Genomic DNA, 23,755 nt, shown 5'->3' on the forward strand with positions numbered 1-23,755 from the left:
CGACCTGTTACTCAGGTAGACATTTGTATTAACAATCAGACCATTGACCAGGGTGTGTTAATAGACTCGGGGGCTGACGAAAGCCTTATAGACTGGGGCCTAGTCAAACAGCTAAAAATAAAAACTGTCCCCCTATCTCATCCTGTTAGTGCCAGTGCCTTAGACGGCCGCTTGTTGTTCACAGTTACCCATTGCACTGAGCCCATACGGATTACTATAAATAAGGACCATACCGAGCATGCAATTTCATATTTTTGAGTCGACTCAGACCCGATTATTTTGGGGTTTTTGGCTGAAGATCCACAATCCTCACATAGACTGGCCTTCAGGAAAGTTAAGGAATGGGAGAGGATTGTAAGGGCAGGTGTAAACTTTCGCAACCTGTTAATGCACCAACAGACTCTAGTAGGATCATTATAGATCACCCTGACTATCCTGATCTACACAAGGTACCTTCCTGTTACCATGATTTAAAAAAGTTTAACAAGTCTAAAGCCTTGTCGCTACCTCCTCACCCAGATTTTGACTGTCCCATTGATCTCCCAGCCCCCCTTCCCAAGGGAGACTTTACTCGATTTCGAGACCTGAGAGAACAGCAATGGATGAATACATCTCCTCTTCACTCAAATCAGGGATTATCCGTCCTTCATCGCTCCAGCCCGGGCGGATTCTTTGTGGGGAAAAAAAGCGGGTCTCTGTCACCTTGCCTAGTCTACAGGCCACTACATGACATTACGCTGAAGCACCGCTATCCTCTGCCACCCATGTCATCTGCTTTTGAACTGCTTCAACGGCCAAGATATTCACCAAGTTGGATTTAAGAAATGCATATCACTTGGTTAGAATAAAACAAGGGGGTGAGTGGAAGACTGGATTCAACACTCAGGATGGGCACTATGAGTACTTGGTAATGCCCTTTTGGGTTGTACAGCATGGTGTACCAGTCCGACAGCATTTGGACGTGACACGAATGGATACTGAGCTTTCCCACCGGCTCCGTGACCAGCAAGGTGACCACGGATGACACGCCGCACTCCAACATGGCCGTGATGTGCTGCAACAAGGCGCTGGAGCTGAAACGCACAACGAAACACAGAAACGCTCAGTTGTCTCTCTCAAATGCATGTGAAAACAAAAAGGTGAATACATTGCACCTTCATTCATGGGTAACGGGAATAAAGCAACAGACTACATCATTGGGTTTATAAAAATGCTGGAAATTGTTGTGTGCGAATAAGCATGTACATCTACAAGTACATTACTAGGGCTGCAATAACCCAATAAAAATCGATTAAAATAGTTGGCAGCAAATTTCATTATCGATTCGTTGTGTCACGCGATTATTACGGCACTAAATAAGTCATGGAGTATAAAAAAAGTCGAGTTGAGCGCAGAGTGGCGCAGGAGAAACAATAGCGGAGCGGAGGGAAAGGAGAGACAGAACGCTGCGTTGTGAGAGCCAATCAGCACTGAGCTGCTACTCCGTTGGTGAATCTAACTGGCTGCAGCTGCTCTCGTGGCGCTGGAAGCGGAAGTCATTCACGGAGTCGGAGTGACATTCACCGAGCTGTGTGCACCTATGGGTGATGTTATGAACCCAGACACCAGGGCGTTAGATGTTACGACGTGTGGGGGATTTCCACAAGAAGTGGCGTAAAATATTTTTTCCACTGAGCAAAGCAACGGAGATAAGCCACGCCCCCTCTTCGACACGTATGACACGGTTAGACCACAAATAGTTGGTGAGTAAATTCACGCGAGTAAAGCGAGTTTTGTTTGTGAGAGGGTTCATACACATGTTGAACAATGGATTTACAGGACCGTAAAACAAATTTCCATGACCAAACATTTTGTGAAAACTTGGTGTATACATGAAAAGTGAGAAGATGTAGTATTTAAACAAACAATGAGAATTCCAAAGCATACAGTATAAATGAACATATGAATACAACAAATTTGCATGACTTTTCCAAAACTTTTGGGATTTTATATTTTCAAATGACTTTTCCAGGCCTGGAAATAACCATTTTAAAATTGCATGACTTTTCCTGGTTTTCCATGAACGTACAAACCCTGTTTTGAATAAAGGGTTGAAAATTACAGGGGTTTTCCCCTGATTAATTAAAAAAATAGTCAAATGATTAATCGATTATCAAAATAATCATTAGATGCAGCCCTAGTTGTAACCTCAAAATACCAGCACCAAAAATGACAATGTTTCAGAGTGCTCCATAAATCTCTCATGCATCTCTTTCATCAGAAAGATCCTACCACCACTGCCTTATTTCTTCATAATAACTGGGTTGTGTATTACCTTGTGACGGTTAAGCGAGAGAGATATTCTCACCTCTTCTTCCCAGAATACCATTCAATGAAGAACCAGTGCAATACGAGGGGCAGCATGGCCATGAAGCCCAGATAGAGCCAGTCATACAGCTCTGGGGACTCAGTGCAGCGCTTGCAAACATTCTGCAGGTTGGCACGTTCTCCGCGAGGACACACCTGACAGGACAGAGAAAGACACACACACACTTAATTTCTCTCCACAATGTAGACATAACGGAGAGAGAGTTTAATCTATGCATGGCCTGCCAGTTATTTGTAATAAAGCTACGTTAAAGCCCCTCCCTCCTGTCAATGGTGCAAAACATCCATCCCATTGAAGGTAAACCCAAGAGCTGCAACTCAAGCAGTCCGAAAACAATTACTGGTTTGCATAGTTGTAATTGTTATGCATGTCGATCCAGTTTTACAGTCTATACAACGCATGCATTTCTGGTGAGAGAATATCATGATTGAACTAATTGTCAGGATTTTATTTGTAATGGTGCATGTGGCTCCTGTGATGAGTTTGGATGACAAAAGACCCCGATTATAAATGAATCGCCACCAAATTCGGGGATTTGAACTCATCACAGTGTGATCAATTGTGAGAATGTTATTTTTATTTTCCAAACACTGCATTTATCCATTAATTTACTGTATTGTTCTACATGTATCGTCAGCACTTCTAAAGTACACCATGACAGAGGTGATAGTTGCATACGTAAGATTTTACTGGATCTCATTACATTGAATGGGGTTTCTTATATCAAAAACACCTTTTTTGATGACAGTGCATTCCGGTAGAATATCCACACTACCTTAGGAAGCTGGATAACAACCAGAAATCTGCACTAAATGACACCAACCCCGGCTCTCTTCTCCAGCACAGATGCCCCGCCCCACACGTGACGTAGTCAGACCCACGCATTTTCCTGATGTCCAGTACTCACGCCACACTCTCCCTCCACGGATCCGTTGACCATCATCCTGCCACAGTATGTGCCTGGACATGTTGAACTCATGGACACAGCTGCAAGCACATACAAACAAGTTACACAGCGGGCGGCACTGGATTACATTACAAATGTTTTTTTTCCATATCTCAACAAAAAGAAACGTCAAGCCCTCGTCCTCCATGTTTTCCATAGAATCAATCCACATTGTCTGCGATACACTGGCTACTTAAGAGGAGCCTCTCAGTGTATCGCTATTTACGCTCAAACCATTAGTGTCCAGTTCCTTTAAACGTCCGCAACTGGCACACAATGTTGCGTTTGCGTATGTAAACTGTCATGACCCCACTCGTCGGTTGGTTTGACTGAAAGCACATCTCCCGCTGAATGTTTTTAGCTGACGAGCTAGGTGAGGTAACGCGAGCAAAGCCCCACTAAGGCGTGCGACGCTCCGTCGTCAAACTACCGCGATCGTCAGATAACAATTAAATTAAATGGAAATTAAAGAGTGCTTTAACTCACCCATTATGTGCCCAGTAATGATTGATTCCAACACGGTGCCTGGCCTCAGTGCTACCGTATTTTCATCTGGTAGTCAATTTCTACGCAAACCGGAAGCGGACAAATATGAGGCGTCACAAACAGGAAACCACGTTTTTTAACACTGGCAACATCACATCGATGTCAGGAAAAACGTGCACTATGGAAGCCCATTTACGCAGAGAAAATACAAATACAAAATGAAAATGTAGCTGTGATAATAAAAATTATGAGATGCTAAGTCATAATTATGAGATAGAAAGTGTGCATGCATTTCATCTGCGTGGCTTCTTTTTTCTTCTTCTTTTTGTCCTGTGCTGTATGGAAGCCCATTTCCAGAAGAGTTAGGATCCTGTAAGTCATAACTATGACTTACTATCTCATAATTATGACTAAGCATCTCATAATTATGACTTTGTATCTAATTTTTATGAGAAACTATAGTAATTTCAACTTAATATCTCATAGTTATGACTTTAACATCTCATAATTCTAAGATGCTATGTCATAATTCTGAGATAGTAAGTCATAGCCTAATGAGATGCTAAGTCATAATTATGAGATGCTTAGTCATAATTATGAGATAGTTTTTCATAATTATGACTTCCAGGATCCTAATTATTTTTCTCAGTGGTGGAAATGGGCTTTCTTAGTACTGTCTTCAAAAGTCTCTTCATCCCCTTGCCGGATCTAACCATGCAAACAATATGCAAAATCGATATGCAAAAGGTAACTCTTACAAATATAGCCACAGTATGTTGAAAATTAATGCAGATATTGTAACTGTGCACTTAGCTGTGCACTTAGTTGTCCTATGTGGTGTGTTAGCAAAATGCAATTTAGAGAAGGAAAAACAACAGTGAGTCTCAAGCATATTTAAGGTTCCAGCTCAATTTAAACTAAATAGTTTTAATCACCTAATATTTCAGTATAAGTAATTAATAATCAGCAATTTTTTTGATAAAGAAGATAATTATTGGCCACATCCAATTTACAGGTTAATAAACAGTCACTGCGGCCCAGTAAACCAGCACAGTGAGGGGATGAGGCGCCTATGTTTTTAAAAACACAGGGTGTTGTGGCCTGATATAGTTTGTTTTCAAAGATTTATGCCACCAAAACGTGACTTGACTCATACTTAACAAATAGCAAAACATGGCAATATAGAGCTCAATAGTATAGCAACTCAGTCAGGTGACATGCATACATTATTCTTAGCAATATGGAATAATTAATTTTTTAAGCCACATCATAGTGGCACATTTAAGGGTCCAGCAGTTGAACTGGAGCCTTACATATGCTTAAGACTCACTATTGTTTTTCTTCTCTAAATTGTATTTAATTAAACCCACTTTCAAGAGCGCCTGTCTAAACAACTAAGGACAACTAAGTGCGCAGATGCAATATCTGCATCACTTTACAACATCATGTACTTCTTTACATTAGGAAGATATTACAGCTGTGATGACACTTATGTGGAGTCTGAGGTAACATTAGCCCCCTTTGAGAAACACATGCAGCAGATACATTAATAGCAACGTTAGTATTTGTTCAGCTAAAACGTTGGACTGATTAAAAGACTGCATGATACCTAACATCTAAGAATTACATAAGTAAACAGTAATAGTTACCTTTTGCATATTGTTTGCATGGTTAGACCAGCATAGGGATGAAGACACCTGTCAGATAATATAATAATGAGGGGGAAAAAACAGAGCTAAAGAAAGAAAGAAAACCACTGAAGCGCATGCGCATTTACTATCTCATAATTTCAACTATCTATCTCATAATTATGATGTGTATTATCACAGCTAAATTTTAACTTAAGGACCACAGTGGCACTGAACCCAAGAATTGCTCCCCACATACGATGTGTGAATGTGTGTGAATCTTAGGGAGTGATGGGCAGGGGGCTCCTCCCATTAGTGTAAGAATGGGTGTTAATGGGTGAATGATGTCAGGTATAGTGTTAAAATGCTTAGAGTGATCGGAAGACTAGAAAAGCGCTTTACAAGTACAGGACCATTACCATTTACAATCCTGCCTCCTGATATAAATAGATCCTGCAGGTCGCTATCAAGGTCCACGAAGTTCTTCAAATCCTGCAGCAAAGGGGGCTGAGAGTCAGAGTCTTGATCATCAGTCTCAGGTGATCCACTGGACTTTGCCAGTACGTCTAGGTTGAGGAGAAGAAGAGGCCTGAAGTCGAGGGTGACGAGTCCTTGTCCTCTTCACTGGTCCGGGTTGAGGAGAAGACGAGACTGGAGGTCCAGGGCGCCAAGTCTTCATGGCGGTCCTCACCGTTCCTCCTCTTCCTCTTCGTACTTACCTGCTCTGTGAGGCTCTCTTCTCTGCTCCTCTAAGTGGAGGTGCTGCCTTCTGCCTAAGTGAGTGACTAGTTGTAGATGGTCTCAATGTTGTCTTTGAATGAAAGGAAGGAGTTACATTCCTCAACTGTGGAGGAGTGGGAGATGTGGTCAATAGGTTTGAGACGTTTATTTATTGTGGCGGAGAGGACCTTGGATGTTGGCGAAACAGGAGTGGATGATGCCAGAGTAGGAGTGGAGCGTGCAGTGTTGAAAGCCAACTTGTATTGCTGCATGTAAGCACATAGTCCTTGTAAGCTGTGGAGTGTACGGTAAATCCAGTTTGGTTGGAAAATGCTCTAGTCCACTTTTGGGGGATTTCATGACACAGAGTACCTGAAAGAGAAAATTCTGGTTGTGAGAGTGGCAGGAGGATAATTCATTTGAATTGAATTCAATTTATTTGTATAGCCCATTTTTTTTTCCACTTAATTTTTTACATTTGTTTAGTGATATAAACATAAAACAAGTACAACAATCCATCCATCCATCCATCCATTATCAACACCGCTTATCCTCATTAGGGTCGCGGGGGCGCTGGAGCCGATCCCAGCTGACATAGGGCGAAGGCAGGGGACACCCTGGACAGGCCGCCAGTCCATCGAGGGCACATATTATCCAATTATCTGGTGATGTGGATTCTGTAGACGGCATTGCCCTGGCATCCAACACCACTGTAAAGAATCTTGGCGTTATCTTTGATCGGGACTTGTCCTTTAACTCCCACGTAAAGCAAATCTCAAGGACTGCATTCTTTCATCTACGTAATATTTCAAAAATCAGGCACATCTTGTCTCAAAAAGATGCAGAAAAATTGGTTCACGCGTTCGTTACTTCGAGACTGGATTACTGCAACTCCTTATTAGCAGGCTGCTCTAATAAATCTCTTAGGTCCCTCCAGTTGATCCAGAATGCTGCAGCTCGTGTTCTCACTAAAACTAAGAAAAGAGATCACATCACTCCTGCACTAGCTGCTCTGCACTGGCTCCCAGTAAAATCAAGAATCACTTTTAAAATTCTTCTCTTAACCTACAAAGCCTTGATTGGTGATGCTCCATCATATCTTAAGGAGCTTGTCGTACCATATTGCCCCACTAGAGAGCTACGCTCACTAAATGCGGACTACTTGTAGTTCCTAGAGTCTTAAAAAGTAGAATGGGAGCCAGAGCCTTTAGTCATCAAGCTCCTCTGTTATGGAACCAGCTTCCAATTTCAGTCCGGGAGGCAGACACAGTCACCTCGTTTAAGAGTAGACTTAAGACCTTCCTCTTTGACAGAGCTTATAGTTAGGGCTGAATCAGGTTTGCCCTGGTCCAGCCCCTTGATATGCTGCTATAGGCTTATAGCTGCCGGGGGACGTTTTAGGCTGCACTGAGTACCTATCTCCTCTTTTTCTCTCCTTAAGGATGAATTTTCATCTCTCAATCACACGTTACTAACTCTGCTTTCTCCCGAAGTCCTTTTGACTTTACGTCTCATGGGGTCATCGGACCCTATGAGACGGCATAGATCCTATCTGCCTGATGGATCGTCTGGGTCGTGGAATTCCTGCTCATGACTACGCCACTGTCCTGTTGAGACTCCGCCACTCCTCCTCCCCACCGCCATCTGCCTGATGGATCGTGGAGGTCTCCATCGTGGAATATGCCTACTATGAACTATTCATACACTCTGTCATATTCATTGAATGTATTTTAACTCTAAATCTGTCCTTCTGTACACATTACATCTATTGCATCTGTCCATCCTAGGAGAGGGATCCTCCTCTGTTGCTCTCCTCCAGGTTTCTTCCCTTTTTTTCCCCCTGAAGGGTTATTTGGGAGTTTTTCCTGGTCCGATGTGAGGTTTTGGGGCAGGGATGTCTATGTGTACAGATTGTAAAGCACTCCGAGACAAATTTGTAATTTGTGAAATTGGGCTATACAAATAAACTGAATTGAATTGAATTGAATATAGAGACATACAACCATTCACTCTCACATTCACACCTATGGGCAATTTAGAGATCAATTAACCTGACGGCATGTCTTTGGACTGTGGGAGGAAGCCGGAGAATCCGGAGGGAACCCACGCTGCCACGGGGAGAACATGCAAACTCCACACAGAAGGACCGCCTCGACCGGGAATTGAACCCACGGCCCTCTTGCTGTGAGGCGACAGTGCTAGCCACTACACCACCGTGCAGCCCCAAACAATGTCAGACATAAACATAAACATATATATATATATACACACATATACATACACCCATACACACACACCCATACATACATACATATACAGGACTGTCTCAGAAAATTAGAATATTGTGATGAAGTTCTTTATTTTCTGTAATGCAATTCAAAAAACAAAAATGTCATGCATTCTGGATTCATTACAAATCAACTGAAATATTGCAAGCCTTTTATTCTTTTAATATTGCTGATTATGCACAGCTTAAGAAAACTCTAAAATCCTATCTCATAAAATTTGAATATTTCCTCAGACCAAGTAAAAAAAAAGATTTATAACAGCAAAACAAAATCAAACATTTGAAAATGTGTTTCCAGGTGTTTCGAGTTAATTAGACAATTCAAGTGATTTGTTTAATACCCTACTAGTATACTTTTTCATGATATTCTAATATTTAGAGATAGGATATTTGAGTTTTCTTAAGCTGTAAACCATAATCAGCAATATTAAAAGAATAAAAGGCTTGCAATATTTCAGTTGATTTGTAATGAATCCAGAATGCATGACATTTTTGTTTTTTTAATTGCATTACAGAAAATAAAGAACTTCATCACAATATTCTAATTTTCTGAGACAGTCCTGTATATAGTATACACACATACATATACACACGCATACATACACACACACATACCCCTCCCCCCCCAAAAAAAACAACAACAATAAAAAACAACAACAACAAAAAGCAACCCCGGCACCCCCTTAATTATCTTTTACTTGTAAGTGTGTATACACCACCCTGCATCTGTATTTGCAATTCCCTCAAAACCCAAATCTGACCCCTGAGGAGTATTTGACCCCTCCTCTAATTAGTAATAAAAGCCATCAGACTTTTCCATGCTTGGTCAGTTTGGCTTGAACTGTTCTTCACCCTGGCAATCATACTTTCAAAAGCAGCCGTCTCCATCATGAGTTTGAGCCAGTCTGTGAGCGTGGCCGTATGTGGGCTCTTCCAGTTTCTCAGGATAAACCTCGCTGCCACCATGAAGCCTGTTAATGATAGTTTGATCTCTGTTTTGGTGAGGCCTGGTGGCACCAGTGATGTGTCCCATAATAAACACAGCTGTGGGGATTCTGGTAAAGGCCGCTTGAGCCACCTTTCTAATGTCTTCAGTACTGCCTTCCATAAAGGCCACACGTTGGAGCACTCCCACATAGCATGTAGAAAAGTCCCCATTTCTATATTACATTTCCAACATTTATTATCTTGCCTCAATCCCATTTTATACAGTTTCAAAGGTATAAAATAATATCTGTGTACAATTTTATAGTGAGTAAACTTGCTTCTTGCATCCCTTGTAGCCCAGCCTACATTTGATATTATTTCTTGCCATACATCTCCCCTTATCTCAGTATGAAGATCTTTTTGCCATACTAGTCTCAGTCCATCGCACATTCCAACTTGAATATTCGACAATTTTCGATAAAATATTGAGGCAGATTGTTGGGGATGGGAAGCATTTAGGAACTCCTGAATCTTATTCTCTTCTTTCTTTTCTATTTTCAGTCCGAACTCAGCCCTCATGCTACTCCTCAACTGTAACTTCTCATCTAAATTAAACGTTTCTTTAAGGTCGTCAAATGATTTAAATGAGCCATCTCTGTAGAGATCTTTGATGACATGTACTCTTTTTACCAGCCATGTATCCCATATAAATAATTTTTTCCCTAAGCAGATGTGAGGGTTATTCCAAGTGGAGGAATAGCTTTGTTTATTTTGAGAAATCCCCAGAATCTGATGTGCCCTTGCCCATGCCCACTTGGAGTGTTGTACTACTAGATTTCTTTGGTCGGTTTTCGTTGTGTGTTTCTGAGATAGCGAGTCCATAACCTGGAGTGGAAAGGCTAATTCCCCTTCCATCTTTACCCATGCAGGATTGGATTCATAATTTGCCCAGTGCCGTGCAATTTTATGTATTTCGAATGCTATGCTATATAATTCCATATTTGGAAGAGCCAATCCCCCATTATCTCTTGAGGCCCAGAGCTTTTTCATTCTAATTCTAGGCGTTTTGTTATTCCATAAAACATCTTTACATCGCCGGTTATATTGTTTAAAGATCTCCTCGGAGATGGTTACTGGTATCATTATAGAGATGTAATTAAATTGTGGAGCGACCACCATCTTAATGATATACATTTTTCCCCAGCATATTAATAGAGATTATATTTTCTATATCTGAGCACAGCCTAATACCCAAATATTTTAGTCCCCTTGGGATCCATTTAAACTGGGATGAATCGACCATTGATAGAATGCATCCTCTTGATATCGGCATGCATTCAAACTTTTGCCAATTTTACTCAATTGTGGATAAAACATTAGGGATTGACATCAAAGGATCCTTTTTTATGTTCCTCTTCCCCTTGTACCCGCCTCAGAACAGAGCAAAACAAATGTCACTTGCACCCCCCCTCCCCCCCCCCCCCATAGGTAGATCATTTTGACCTGGTCATTTTATAAGTAGCTCGCGTGCTGAAAAAGTGTGAGCACCCCTGCATTAGGAGGTCTTTTTTTTTTTACCAGTGTTGTCTCTGTGCTGTGGTGTTTTCTAAATCCTGACTGAAACTCCTTAAATAAACACATAGACCAGATAGCCCGTTGCAACAAGTCCGGTACCCCACACTCCCGCAGCACCCCCACAACAATCCTAGAGGGACCCGGTCGAAAGCCTTCTCCAAGTCCACAAAGCACATGTAGACTGGTAGAGGAAACTCCCAGGACCCCTCCAGTAGTCTTGCGAGGGTGAAGAGCTGATCCACAGTTCCACGACCGGGACGGAATCCGCACTGATTTATTAGAGCAGCCTGATAATAAGGAGTTGCAGTAATCCAGTCTCGAAGTAACGAACGCGTGAACCAATTTTTCTGCATCTTTTTGAGACCAAAAATGTATATTATGATTCATGGTTATAATCTATAGGTTTAATGTTTTCCTTTCCAGTTCTGGACTACTAATATTGCCTCGTAATATGGTATGGTAAACATTGCACTTTCCGTGTTTCGAGGAAAATGGTAAAGTCTCGGAACAAATATATTCTGCATTGCTGGATGTGCAGAGAGAGAGACCAGAAGGCAACATGTTTGTTGTATTGTCTTCTGCAGGAGCAAATAAAAATACACCTGTTTCCAAAGTGTGTGCGTAGACTTATGTACATCATCACTTGTCTTCAAAGGTTAAAGCTTATATTCAATAAGAGAGGTACCATCCCAGGAGGATTGCGGCAGGCTTAATATTACTCTCACGAAGCGGTTGGCAGCTACTTGGATTCAGAATGCTCGTGGCTCGTGGTTTGACCACCATATAGTTTTGCGTCTTCTGTTATCTGGTCGAACTCGTCTACGAGCATTAAAAATGTCTGTAGACCAACAAACTCTCTATGCCAAGACTTTCCTGCGTCGCCGGTCAAAATAGGGTCAACTCCTGCTTGTCGGATACACCCGTGTGCGTCGCAGGGTTGATGTAACAGGTTTCAACAGTGTCTTTTGCAAACACCTTGTAATGACATTTTACAAGGGATGTGGATGCAAAAAAAATCTATCACCAGTTTCCATGGCAACTGCATCAAACGTGATATGAAGCAGTGAGCGTGTTCATATGGGGAGGGGGGGGGGTAAGGGGGCGTGGTTTCAGAGAGGAGAGGGAGAGTAGGGTACAGTAGGTAGAGAGAGCCAAGAGAAAGAGAGAGAGAGTTGCAAGTGAACTTTGACGCTGGTCTCGGCTGGGTTCCGTGTCATGATGGAGGGATAGATAAGTATTATTTCCCCTCGTACAGAATTAGAGATGGGGAGAAGAAGAAAAAATGACTGACTTTCTTCTCCACGAAGGGCTTTTCAAAGGGCTACATTATGTAGAGCAGCACACAGCCAAGTAGCTCTCTCTCTCTCTCTCTCTCTCTCTCTCGTTCGTGTCCAGAGGAAGAAGCGCTCGCGCACGCTCGGTCGAACCGCGGACGAAAAACAAGCGTTGGGACCGACACGACCGATGGAGAGGCCCGGCGGCTCGTGTGCGGTGGAGGTTATTACGGTGGACACGTTGTGACTGAATGGGTCCAAGGTAAGGACACGAGGACGAGAGGGGGACAAGTGTTCTCACTCCGCTCCGCTGCCAAATAACGGGCATTTATTTACGCAAACGTTAGCGGATTTCACAACGACTTTGGCTAGTCTTATGGAATATAGACACATAGCTAACTTCCGGTTTAGTTATAGCTTTAATCAGGACAGCTGCAAATGCTAATTGACTTGTACAAGTGTTTTTGTAGATTGTCAGACTGGAATAGGATATACTGTTATTGTCAAATCACAGCAGCATTACAGTATTAGTAATATCTGTATCAAGTATCATGCGGTAGTAAATGCGGTTTAATGATAACGTGAAGAACATATTGTAGCCCAAAATGTGTAAATGGAATTGCAAGTGTATGTCCACCAAGATAATTCAAATGAAACTGGCAAACACTCTAGGGAGGAAAAAAGAGCCCCTTAAAACAATGATCTTATATCAATGTGACTTATTCTAGATAATTATCTCCCCTCGAAGTGGGGAGATAATTGGGCAGATAAAGATCTGTCCATCTTTACTGCCAATATATTTTTTAATCCCCGATATTTCACTATTTATACATCAGTGTTAGCCCATGAACACAGATTTGACGTCCCACTGTCTTTCCCCCATCTCCCAACATAATGAAAATAGGAAAAGTGGTGAGGAGGAGTGGTCGGCGGCTATGGTTGAGTCCCATGAAACCAACGCACACTGACTGTAATCTGAATGGATGACTCTCGTTGTGCTGTGTTCGCGCTTTGTCGATGGATTCGCCCGTTGGCACGGCCCTGCAGGGCAGCGGCAGCACCAACTTCACGGCTGACCACTTCAGCTCCAGCTTCACCAACCAGCTGGGCAGCTCACCTGTTGTGCCAAGGTAGCTCACGCTGTCCACCCAATTTATCTCTGCTTTGAAATTAATTTGACACTGCACATTTGTGGTAAGATTACTTATCCACAAATTCCACTCAATCTTTTTTTGAGAGAATTTCTGCACAGTTCTCTTTCCTGGAGCCATAGCTGACGCAAACACATATTTAACTGTCAAAATAGAGAAAGTAGCTTAGGGTCGCTGGTTTCAAATCCCTGAAAACAACTCCCTCAGGACTGGAAAACAATAAACATCTATAATGTTCCTAATCTAAAGTAATACAAAATTATTTACAGTGGTGAGAGTGGTCTGATATTGGATTTTACTATTTGCGCTGTATAGGAAGACATAAATTAATAACTTTCGTTCTCAATATTTTATTTTGAAGGAGCCTGCCCTTTCTCAGCCACACTGTTATATTCCTGCACATTTCCTTTCAGACTGGACGTCCAGGTGTACCTCCACTAACTGATTTGCAGGAAAAAAATTCAGACCTTTTACTGTAAGAAAAAAAACCTGTATTATTTTGGTGTCTGTACCAAAAGTCAAGTACTGTATCACACTAGTATCGAAATATTATACACATTTTGGGATATGAATGAGGTGCTGTGATAACTTATTGTGTCCAGATTATGTTCAATGATTTCTGCCTCTTTCTCTCTTGTTGTTGTTGTTGTTTCTTTAGGGTGGTTTCCATAGTGACCAGCCTGGTGACCACCACCACAGACGCCACAATGGGGAACACAGGAAACATGTCGACTTTAAGAGACCAAAGAGGGAGCGAGCTCAGCCTGTTCCAGCAGGTGTCCACCCCGTCAGTGCTGAGCGCCGCCGAGAGTAACTCCGTCCTGCAGGGCATTACGGTAGCCACCCAGGCCCTGGTGCTCCTTTCCATCTTCCTCCTCTCCAGTTTCGGCAACTCCGCGGTCGTTGTCGTCATCATCAAGCACCGACAGCTCCGGACGGTGACCAACGCCTTTATCATGTCGCTGTCGCTGTCCGACTTTCTCACGGCCGTCTTGTGTCTGCCGTTTTCATTCGTCATGCTCTTCAGCAAGGATGGCACCTGGATGTTCGGGGACCGTTTCTGTGTGGCCAACGGATTTTTCAACACCTGCTTTGGGATCATATCCACCCTGACTATGACCTTGATCTCCTTTGACAGGTATTACGCCATAGTCAGGCAGCCGCAGGCCAAAATAGGGCGCCAGAAAGCGACTCAGTTGTTGATAGCCGTGTGGGTAACTGCAGTCATCTTCTCTCTGCCTTGGTATCTGTTGGTGCAAACACCGCCGGAGATCCATAAGCGAGGCTTCTACCACTGTATGTACGTGTTCCACTCTGGGACCTCCCGCATGGGGACGACTTACAGCGTCTGCCTTATCGGCGTGTGTTATTTACTGCCCTTCTCCCTCATGTGCTTTTGTCACTACAACATCTGCAAGACGGTTCGTCTCTCTGAAATCCGAGTCCGGCCAGTGACCACATATGCGTACTTGCTGCGATTCTACAGTGAAATGCGAACCGCCACCACGGTTCTGATTATGATCGTCTTCATAATTTTTTGCTGGGGTCCATATTGTCTGATGGGGCTGGTTGCGGCAATGGGGGACTACACGTTCAACCCTGCGATGGACACAGTGGCCATCTGGCTAGCCTGGGCCAATGGTGCCATCAACCCTCTGATCTACGCCCTGAGGAACCCCAATATCTCCATGTTAATGGGGCGGAGCAGAGAGGAGGGCTATCGGACCAGAAACATTGCCGCGTACCTCTCCGGCCAGACCCAGAACCGGGATATTCGACTCAACCAAACAGAGAGGATAAGGGACCGCTACGTCAGTCGCGTCGGGGTGAATAATAACAGCCGGCTGTCCAGTTCAAGTCCCAGCAAAGGAGGAGGAGGAGGGGGAGGAGAAGTGGCAATGTGGGCCTGTAAAAACCCTGCAGTGTTCTTCTGCCGGGACGCCCATCCCGACACTACAACACTAGCTAACTCCATCAGTGCCCCGAAGATGAAGACAGCTGATACCAGCCTGTGACATTCTGGGAGAAGGCTTCTCCATCTTACGATTGTTTTTGTCTTATCTGTATTTGTTGTTGTGGATCTAGAGTATGCCATCACAAGTTTGTTTCCGTCTTATCTGTATTTATTGTTGTGGATCTAGAGTATGCCATCACGAGTTTGTAAAAAATTGTTTTGGAAACCTTATCTTTTCCAAATTGCTTCTTTGGATTTGGTCCCAGGAACCAAAAGCATACTGTTAATTTACTAAATAGTTTACACTATGTCAGAAGACAAAAGTTAGCCGTTACAATAGAAGATGGGTTAATGAAACTCCTTCCGGACTTTGGAGGACACCATCATTACACGACCACCCGTAGGACCTCGGTCGTCCCCTCAGCGGTGAAGCATGGGAAGACGATGGAATATATTTCTGTAGAAAACCATGAAACGTTTTTGATTGTATTACAAAGGTCTCTATGTTGTTTTCATGTGTCAACGCAGCATGTGGATATGGAGAATGGATCTGGCTTTTCCTTCATCTTAAACCTTCAATACTTAAAATATGTACATGTCATTTTCAGACACCTCCAGAAAAACGCCTCCCAGTTTTAACTATTACCAAATCATCGTCAAGCTAACACAAGTTACTCAAGAGATGCATTCGTACCATGGACTGCTGGTTACTCTGTCCTGGATGGTGGCGTCTGAGTTCCCTCAAAGGTCGTCAAGACTGTTCGCCATCAGGCCGGTGGAAGGGTCACCAAGTTGATTTGTATGACTCAATAAATAATGATTTTGCAGCCCAGTCGCCAGAAAAGAAAACGTTGGCATGTTTCCTGCAAACTCACAGATACGTAGAACGTATCGCAACCATTAATTCAATTCAGTTTATTTGTATAGCCCAATTTCACAAATTACAAATTTGTCTCGGAGTGCTTTACAATCTGTACACATAGACATCCCTGCCCCAAAACCTCACATCGGACCAGGAAAAACTCCCAAATAACCCTTCAGGGGGGAAAAAAAGGGAAGAAACCTGCAGGAGAGCAACAGAGGAGGATCCCTCTCCTAGGATGGACAGATGCAATAGATGTAATGTGTACAGAAGGACAGATTTAGAGTTAAAATACATTCAATGAATATGACAGAGTGTATGAATAGTTCATAGTAGGCATATTCCACGATGGAGACCTCCACGATCCATCAGGCAGATGGCGGTGGGGAGGAGGAGTGGGCGGAGTCTCAACAGGACAGTGGCGTAGTCATGAGCAGGAATTCCACGACCCAGACGATCCATCAGGCAGATAGGATCTATGCCGTCTCATAGGGTCCGATGACCCCATGAGACGTAAAGTCAAAAGGACTTCCGGGAAGAAAGCAGAGTTAGTAACGTGTGATTGAGAGATGAAAATTCATCCTTAAGGAGAGAAAAAGAGGAGATAGGTACTCAGTGCATCCTAAAACGTCCCCCGGCAGCTATAAGCCTATAGCAGCATATCAAGGGGCTGGACCAGGGCAAACCTGATTCAGCCCTAACTATAAGCTCTGTCAAAGAGGAAGGTCTTAAGTCTACTCTTAAACGAGGTGACTGTGTCTGCCTCCCGGACTGAAATTGGAAGCTGGTTCCATAAAAGAGGAGCTTGATAACTAAAGGCTCTGGCTCCCATTCTACTTTTTAAGACTCTAGGAACTACAAGTAGTCCCGCATTTAGTGAGCGTAGCTCTCTAGTGGGGCAATATGGTACGACAAGCTCCTTAAGATATGATGGAGCATCACCAATCAAGGCTTTGTAGGTTAAGAGAAGAATTTTAAAAGTGATTCTTGATTTTACTGGGAGCCAGTGCAGAGCAGCTAGTGCAGGAGTGATGTGATCTCTTTTCTTAGTTTTAGTGAGAACACGAGCTGCAGCATTCTGGATCAACTGGAGGGACCTAAGAGATTTATTAGAGCAGCCTGCTAATAAGGAGTTGCAGTAATCCAGTCTCGAAGTAACGAACGTGAACCAATTTTTCTGCATCTTTTGAGACAAGATGTGCCTGATTTTTGAAATATTACGTAGATGAAAGAATGCAGTCCTTGAGATTTGCTTTACGTGGGAGTTAAAGGACAAGTCCCGATCAAAGATAACGCCAAGATTCTTTACAGTGGTGTTGGATGCCAGGGCAATGCCGTCTACAGAATCCACATCACCAGATAATTGATCTCTGAGGTGCTCAGGGCCGATTAAAATTACTTCGGTTTTGTCTGAGTTTAACATCAAGAAGTTGCAGGTCATCCATGTTTTTATGTCTTTAAGACATGCTTGAATTTTACAGAGTTGGTTGCTCTCTGGTTTTATCGATAAATATAGTTGAGTGTCATCTGCATAACAATGAAAGTTTATGGAGTGTTTCCTGATAATATTGCCCAAAGGAAGCATGTATAAGGTAAATAAAATTGGTCCAAGCACAGAACCTTGTGGAACTCCGTGATTAACGTTGGTGGTTATCGAGGCGTCATCGTTTACAAATACAAACTGAGATCGATCTGATAAATAGGATTTAAACCAAATTAGTGCCGTGCCTGAAATGCCAATCGACTGCTCCAGTCTCTGTAACAGGATGTCATGGTCAATGGTGTCGAATGCAGCACTAAGGTCTAACAAGACCAGGACAGAGAGGAGTCCTTTATCTGCTGCCATTAAGAGGTCATTTGTAATTTTCACCAGTGCCGTCTCGGTGCTGTGGTGTTTTCTAAATCCTGATTGAAATTTCTCAAATAAACTATTATGATGTAGAAAGTCGCACAACTGATTTGCGACCACTTTCTCAAGGATCTTGGAGAGGAAGGGGAGGTTAGAGATCGGTCTGTAGTTAGCCAATACCTCTGGATCCAGAGTGGGCTTCTTCAGGAGAGGTTTAATAACAGCCACCTTGAAGGAGTGTGGTACGTGGCCTGTTAGCAGAGACACATTGATAATATCTAATAGAGAGCCGCCAATTAAAGGCAAAACGTCTTTAAGCAGCCTCGTCGGGATGGGGTCCAAGAGACAGGTAGACGTGTTCGAAGTAGAAACCGTTGAAAATAATTGGTCACGGTTGATAGGAGAAAATCCCTCCAAATATACACCAGGGCATACAGCGGTTTCCAAGGCCATTCCACTTACGCGTAATAGGAGTAACATGGTGAAACGAGTACTTCCACTGAGTCACACAAACTAAGTATACAGTCCGTGTTCCCTGTGAAACCAAAAAGTCAACACATTGATTTATTTTTTTGCGTTAGGTTGCCGTACATTGTTACGGTATTATTTTAAAAACAATCCATGATCCTATTTCTGACCTTTTACCAAGTCCTTTTGTTGCCTGAACCCCACCAACTTAACCGAGTGGCTTTGTGCGTTTGTGCCAACATCTTTCCTGCCGACCAGGGAGGATTCTGCTGCGATACTACGGTCCACTTAATGCGGCAAGTCCATTGAAATTAATGGATTTTTCTCTGAAACACTTGCTGTTTTTAATGTTTGTGTGACCAGTGCTTTCAGTTGCTTGAATCTAACCAAACCTTAACCTCGGACATTGTAGACCAGAAACTGCCTATGATAAGTCATTTGGGTCTTTTTTAAAAGCTGCCCATAGTATCGTTTAGGTAAGTGTAATTGTTGCATTCTCATGATGTCTGTCTGTTAGCCTGTTGTAGAATTATAGTTTGTTTTACTTATTAGGCATGACATTATTTAGTTTATTATGATTGTTAATATTTGTAAAACTTACTTCAGCTTGAAGATCCAGTTCAAAGATTTGTTCAATATCCCATACTGAACGTGAGTGAACGCCAGCATAGCATTTGAAGAGAGAGCCAAATACATTTTATTCCAGATGCAGAGTAGGACACTTGTGATACAAAATTAAGTTTTAAGGTTGAGCAGCCAGCTAGAACATACCAACAAGCCGCAGCATTGGTACATCTGAATAAAAATATTGGCATCAACATTCTGCTGTGAGAATGGTGAATTACTCAAAGCCATGTCTACGAATACAAATGAAACCAAGACGGGATGATTAAGTGGGTTTCAGAATACTAAATAATATAATAACTGATCTGCAGGTTTGGAGGTAAGGAGGAAAGGAGTGGGCATCTGCTGTCCTGTGTCATGAAAGCTGTTTCATCAGTTCACATCCGACCTAGACTGAACCCTAAAGGTCACCGGTCTTTGAAGATTGTCACCCTGCTGAGCAATTTGAAGACAAACGCAACCAGAACGGGAGATCTAAGAGAGGCCTGGTGGTTGTGGACTGCTGGTTTATAGGATAGAGCATCAAGGTAGGAGAAAACAACTATTATCTATGTAAAGATATTGTAGGGTGACGTCTACCTAAGCAGAGAAGGAAGTCCTCTCCCTCTAGTGTAAGAGTAGCGCCCACCCTCCTGTTCCCCCTCCAGTAAACACACTGTTGCCTTAGTTTGCACTGTTAGAGTCGACTCAGGCGTCGCCATCTAAAGAGTTGCCGAGAGGCAATCGAAATGCTCCCAATCTCGTATAATGCACTCTAAATCTCAATGGCGTAGAAGTAGTATAAAGTCGTACAAAAAATTGGAAATATTTAAGTACGGCTGAGTCAGCTGCTCCTGCTAACGGTGCTTAACAGTGCCTGCAGTGTTTACCTGAGGGGGGACCAGACCAGTGGGCGACTTCATTCTCTGCTAAGGTAGACATCCCTGCATTATATCTTATAGTTTTTTGAGGCTTTCTTAATTAATGCTCTGAATATGGAATTTAGCACCTTTAATAAGACAATTCTCTAATAGGTGTGGCTCTTTTAAAATACATCATAATGTTAGCCATTCTAATAGTCTTCTTGTGGCCAGTAGAAACGTGACACATGTTTTATACCTGTAACCAAAAGGACAAATCCCTTCCAACACGTTAAAAAACCGAAGCCTCCGACTCGATAGAAATCTTTCTCAAGGGAATTCTCTGAATGCTATATTAATTAACTCCTAATACCATTAATAACGTACTCTCAGGTGACTTTGTTAAAGCTGACCTGCAAAGATACATGTGAAGGTTGCAGCATGCAATGCACAGGGACAGTGAAACATGACCATATGAGCTTGTGCATGGCCCAAACACTAGTAAAGTGGGCTGTAATTACAGTTGCGTCCTTCAGGGGGAGTCAGCAGGGTCTTAGCATAAACCGTAGATAAGAAGTGGATGTAGTCACTGTGACACCAGTTCGTGGACTGCCGTTTTGAGATCTGCATTTTGGTCCATGCATTCTTTAAAAAAAATGTTGTATCCATAGTTGACACAAGAAAGTTAAGCAAAGCGCAACTGAACGCTCAATAAGATGAAAACAACTCTCAAACCGGACAAGGCCGTGGTAGCGCCCTGCCAATCACAGTTAGCCCCTATAGCATAGCCTACTTTATGATCACTTTGACTCGAAATGGGCCATAATTTACTCAATGAACATCATGCTGTATTGAATTGTGCTGTCTCCTCTAGAAATCCAATAATTCCAGTCCTCATGTGCTGCCCTCAGGGTACAGGTGTTCTGAAGCAGACTGTGGCTCAGTGGTGAGCAGGGTCGTCCCTTAATCAGAGGATCAGTGGTTCGATTCCCCAGCTCTGCTATCCCATGTCCATGTGTCCTTGGACAAGACACTTCACCCCAAATTGCTCCCGTAGCTGTTCTACAGTGTTTGAATGTTAGTTCCTGCTGATGGGCAGGTGTAGCTTACAGTGTATGAATGATGACAAGAAGTGTTATACCTTCAAGTCTGTTGTTTAAGACGGACCACACCCATCACTGCAACAGCATGTTAGACAACTGTGCTGGAATGTCACCTGGCTTCCTAACACACACACAATCAATCTCTACACCATATTTTGATATTAATTAATGAGAAACACAAAGGAATTTGTTTTGGCGTACTGTTGAGTAGCATTTTGTGTTTATTTACTTTACTTTTATTTAACCAGTTACATCAATTGGGAACCAGTTGTCATTCACAATGACGACTTGGTCAAAAAGGCAAGTCGTTTCAAACAATGGATCTCAATCAGTCAATCAGCGCTGGTGACGAAGTGGATGGCGGTAAACGTCTGGTTCTTTGAGAAGACTTTTGGAGGCGGAGAGTCGGGTTAGGATGGCCCTCTGAACAGGGTGTGCTTCGCAGAGCTGGAAGGCGGCTTCGTCACAGTGCAACATATTCTTGATCTGACTGTGGAAAGCAATTCATCTCTCGCCAAATACCTGATAGGAATGTACTCATAGGAATCCACCAATTGGATGCCTTAACATAATAGGATTCATTCCGTCTTGACTTTTGTCAAACAGTATTTCCGCATTTTTCATCTTTCAAGATTCAAGGATCTTTCTCTATTAGCATACACTGTTTTCAGCACATTTGCTGAAAACAATGTAGCAACTTTTAGTGAATGCTAACAAGTGGCTACACAAGACTACAAAACGTCATCACACAGACTCCTTCAGTCTAGTGGTGGAAGTCGCATGACTGTGGTGGAGTTCCCTTATATTAGCTTTTTACTTCTGACGATTGCGTTAACGCTTAATAAAACATTGAAGCGGTATTTTTTTAAAAGTTGGTCATAACAATAATGTCATAATAATGTAATAATTTAAGGGCACCTATTCGATCTTAACTACTTGATTAGCCATCCATGCAGCGCTCTATAGTCATGGAGACAGAGTTATTGTCATTATGTGGTCTAACAATAGATGAGAACAGGATAGTCATGGGCTCTGAATGGAGCGACGCTCTTAAAAGCTGTCTGACGAGGTTCTGATTTCAAACGCACTTATGAAAGATTATTAATTATTTTGTCTCTCATTATAAAACATGTCAAGACACTGCACAGATATGACCACAGACACTGTCCCACCTCTCTCTCTCTCACACACACACACACAGTGGGTGAGGTCTGGGCGTGACTGGCTCCACCAGGAATGCAGTAGTGTGTGTTTTGAACTCTCCGCACACTCTCACAGGCAGAGCTGTCAGTTTCTCTGTCAGTACATTCCGCCTGACGTACAGGGACACTGATCGTCTCACATGAACAGGACACAGGAGGTGGAAGAAGAGCACGAGAGCCAGGAGCAGGTGCTGTCTGGGAAGATGCAGCTAATGAAAGAGGATGTGTGTTGCTTTAGGATCCCTGCATGGTTTCTGACGACCTTTTGAGGAAACCCCTGTCTAAATCTCCTCTCGGTGACGTCTCTGTCTGGAGGATTTTGTGGTTACACACTATTTCAATTAAAGAAACTTTTGCTGACAGCGGGCTCTGGAGCTCCCCTCCAGTTCTGCTAAAAGTACCACAGGTGGATCTACGTTTCAGATTTGTTCCTCTGTTCGTAGTTGGAGGAGTTGAAACTTCAAGCCACCGTCGCCGTTCAGCTCTCATTCAATTTTTCTGGATTATGTGAAGCATGTCAAATCAATTGTGAGAGGAAATGCAAGAGTATTCAACGTTGGAATGACAGTGGAGTTTGAGCTGGGCTGACGACAGAGTGAATCATCTCCGCTACAGATCTTCATCTGACGCCTGACGCTGTTTCACACACATGGCATCTCAGCGCATCGCATAGGAGTGGTCAGAGAGGTGAGAGAGCCAGGGTCAGAGGTTGCATACCTTTGTCCTGTGAAGCACCATTTTTAAATGTTCTTGTTCATCAATTTTTCCCGCATAAGCGTTAAGGTTAACGTTCATTTGAATAATGACATTACACAAAAATAGATTTGTAACTTTATTCCAACCATTTAGGCAACGTTAAGAGCAACATTTAAAACACATTTTACTCCCATAATCAGGACATTGTAGTTCTATATGAGAACAATGTACAAGAAGGCTGCCGGTCTTATGAAAACATTGACATCTAAGTTCAAATCAATCCTCCTACCAACCTTCTACCAGTAGTGTTCATCAGCAAGACGAAGGCAAGATCAGAGGCAGAGGAGGACGGGAAATCAATACATGAGATTTAAATATCAGACCTTACAAGTGTCAATGGCTGTGAAATAGGCTTAAAGATGAAAAGGACAGTTCACATTTCCAATAATTATTTCCAAAAAACGTGCACACTTATTGCTAGTATGCCAATGGTTGAGAGCGCCGCCTTGTGGGTAGCAGATGTACTGTACTGTGGGTTGGATTACGTTTCACGATACATCTTTTGGTCATTTACAAGGTTAATTATTTTTTATATCTAAATGTAGGGATTAATAATAAAGGTCAAATTAAATTGCATAGTTTCAACGAGCAGTCTGGTTTGAATATCTGCACGCCAGTGTATCACTGTTAGCTAGCTAGCGTTCCCTCGGAGGCAGTGACACAAACTGGAAAAGAAAGGAAAAACTAAAAAAGTATTGTCTTCGAAATATGACCCTAAATAAGTGAAATACAGATT

General features: G+C 42.7%; 3 protein-coding genes across 3 annotated transcripts in view; 2 read left to right on the forward strand and 1 right to left on the reverse strand.

Moving 5' to 3' along the window:
* Nucleotides 1-646: 646 nt before the first annotated feature.
* On the reverse strand, nt 647-3,890 carry LOC130203041 (JNK1/MAPK8-associated membrane protein-like). The gene is made up of 5 exons (XM_056428936.1): nt 3,801-3,890; nt 3,276-3,355; nt 2,348-2,502; nt 905-1,073; nt 647-670 (listed from the first exon to the last, which is right to left on the reverse strand). The coding sequence occupies exons 1-5, from the start codon at nt 3,802-3,804 to the stop codon at nt 647-649; spliced, it is 432 nt and encodes a 143-aa protein (XP_056284911.1). The 5' UTR covers nt 3,805-3,890.
* An 8,287-nt stretch (nt 3,891-12,177) lies between these two features.
* Nucleotides 12,178-16,229, forward strand: LOC130202555 (G-protein coupled receptor 135). The gene is made up of 3 exons (XM_056428197.1): nt 12,178-12,473; nt 13,116-13,341; nt 14,021-16,229. The coding sequence occupies exons 2-3, from the start codon at nt 13,229-13,231 to the stop codon at nt 15,375-15,377; spliced, it is 1,470 nt and encodes a 489-aa protein (XP_056284172.1). The 5' UTR covers nt 12,178-12,473; nt 13,116-13,228; the 3' UTR covers nt 15,378-16,229.
* Nucleotides 16,230-22,476: 6,247 nt separating this feature from the next.
* LOC130202546 (disheveled-associated activator of morphogenesis 1-like) overlaps nt 22,477-23,755 on the forward strand; it is a 36,657-nt gene continuing 35,378 nt past the window's right edge. Inside the window, exon 1 of the mRNA XM_056428187.1 lies at nt 22,477-22,950. The gene's annotated coding sequence lies outside the window, so the exon portion shown is untranslated. The remainder of the gene's footprint in view (nt 22,951-23,755) is intronic.

Source organism: Pseudoliparis swirei, chromosome 12 (assembly GCF_029220125.1).
Source record: "Pseudoliparis swirei isolate HS2019 ecotype Mariana Trench chromosome 12, NWPU_hadal_v1, whole genome shotgun sequence".
NCBI classification, from domain to species: Eukaryota; Metazoa; Chordata; class Actinopteri; order Perciformes; family Liparidae; genus Pseudoliparis; species Pseudoliparis swirei.

Coding starts and splice junctions, on each gene's coding strand:
- LOC130203041 (XM_056428936.1), bottom strand. Junction 2,503..3,275: donor CCGTGGAGGGAGAGTGTGGC/GTGAGTACTGGA, acceptor CTGTCCTGTCAG/GTGTGTCCTCGCGGAGAACG. Junction 1,074..2,347: donor TGGTATTCTGGGAAGAAGAG/GTGAGAATATCT, acceptor TGTGCGTTTCAG/CTCCAGCGCCTTGTTGCAGC.
- LOC130202555 (XM_056428197.1), top strand. CDS start 13,229: ATGGATTCGCCCGTTGGCACGGCCCTGCAGGGCAGCGGCAGCACCAAC. Junction 13,342..14,020: donor AGCTCACCTGTTGTGCCAAG/GTAGCTCACGCT, acceptor TTGTTTCTTTAG/GGTGGTTTCCATAGTGACCA.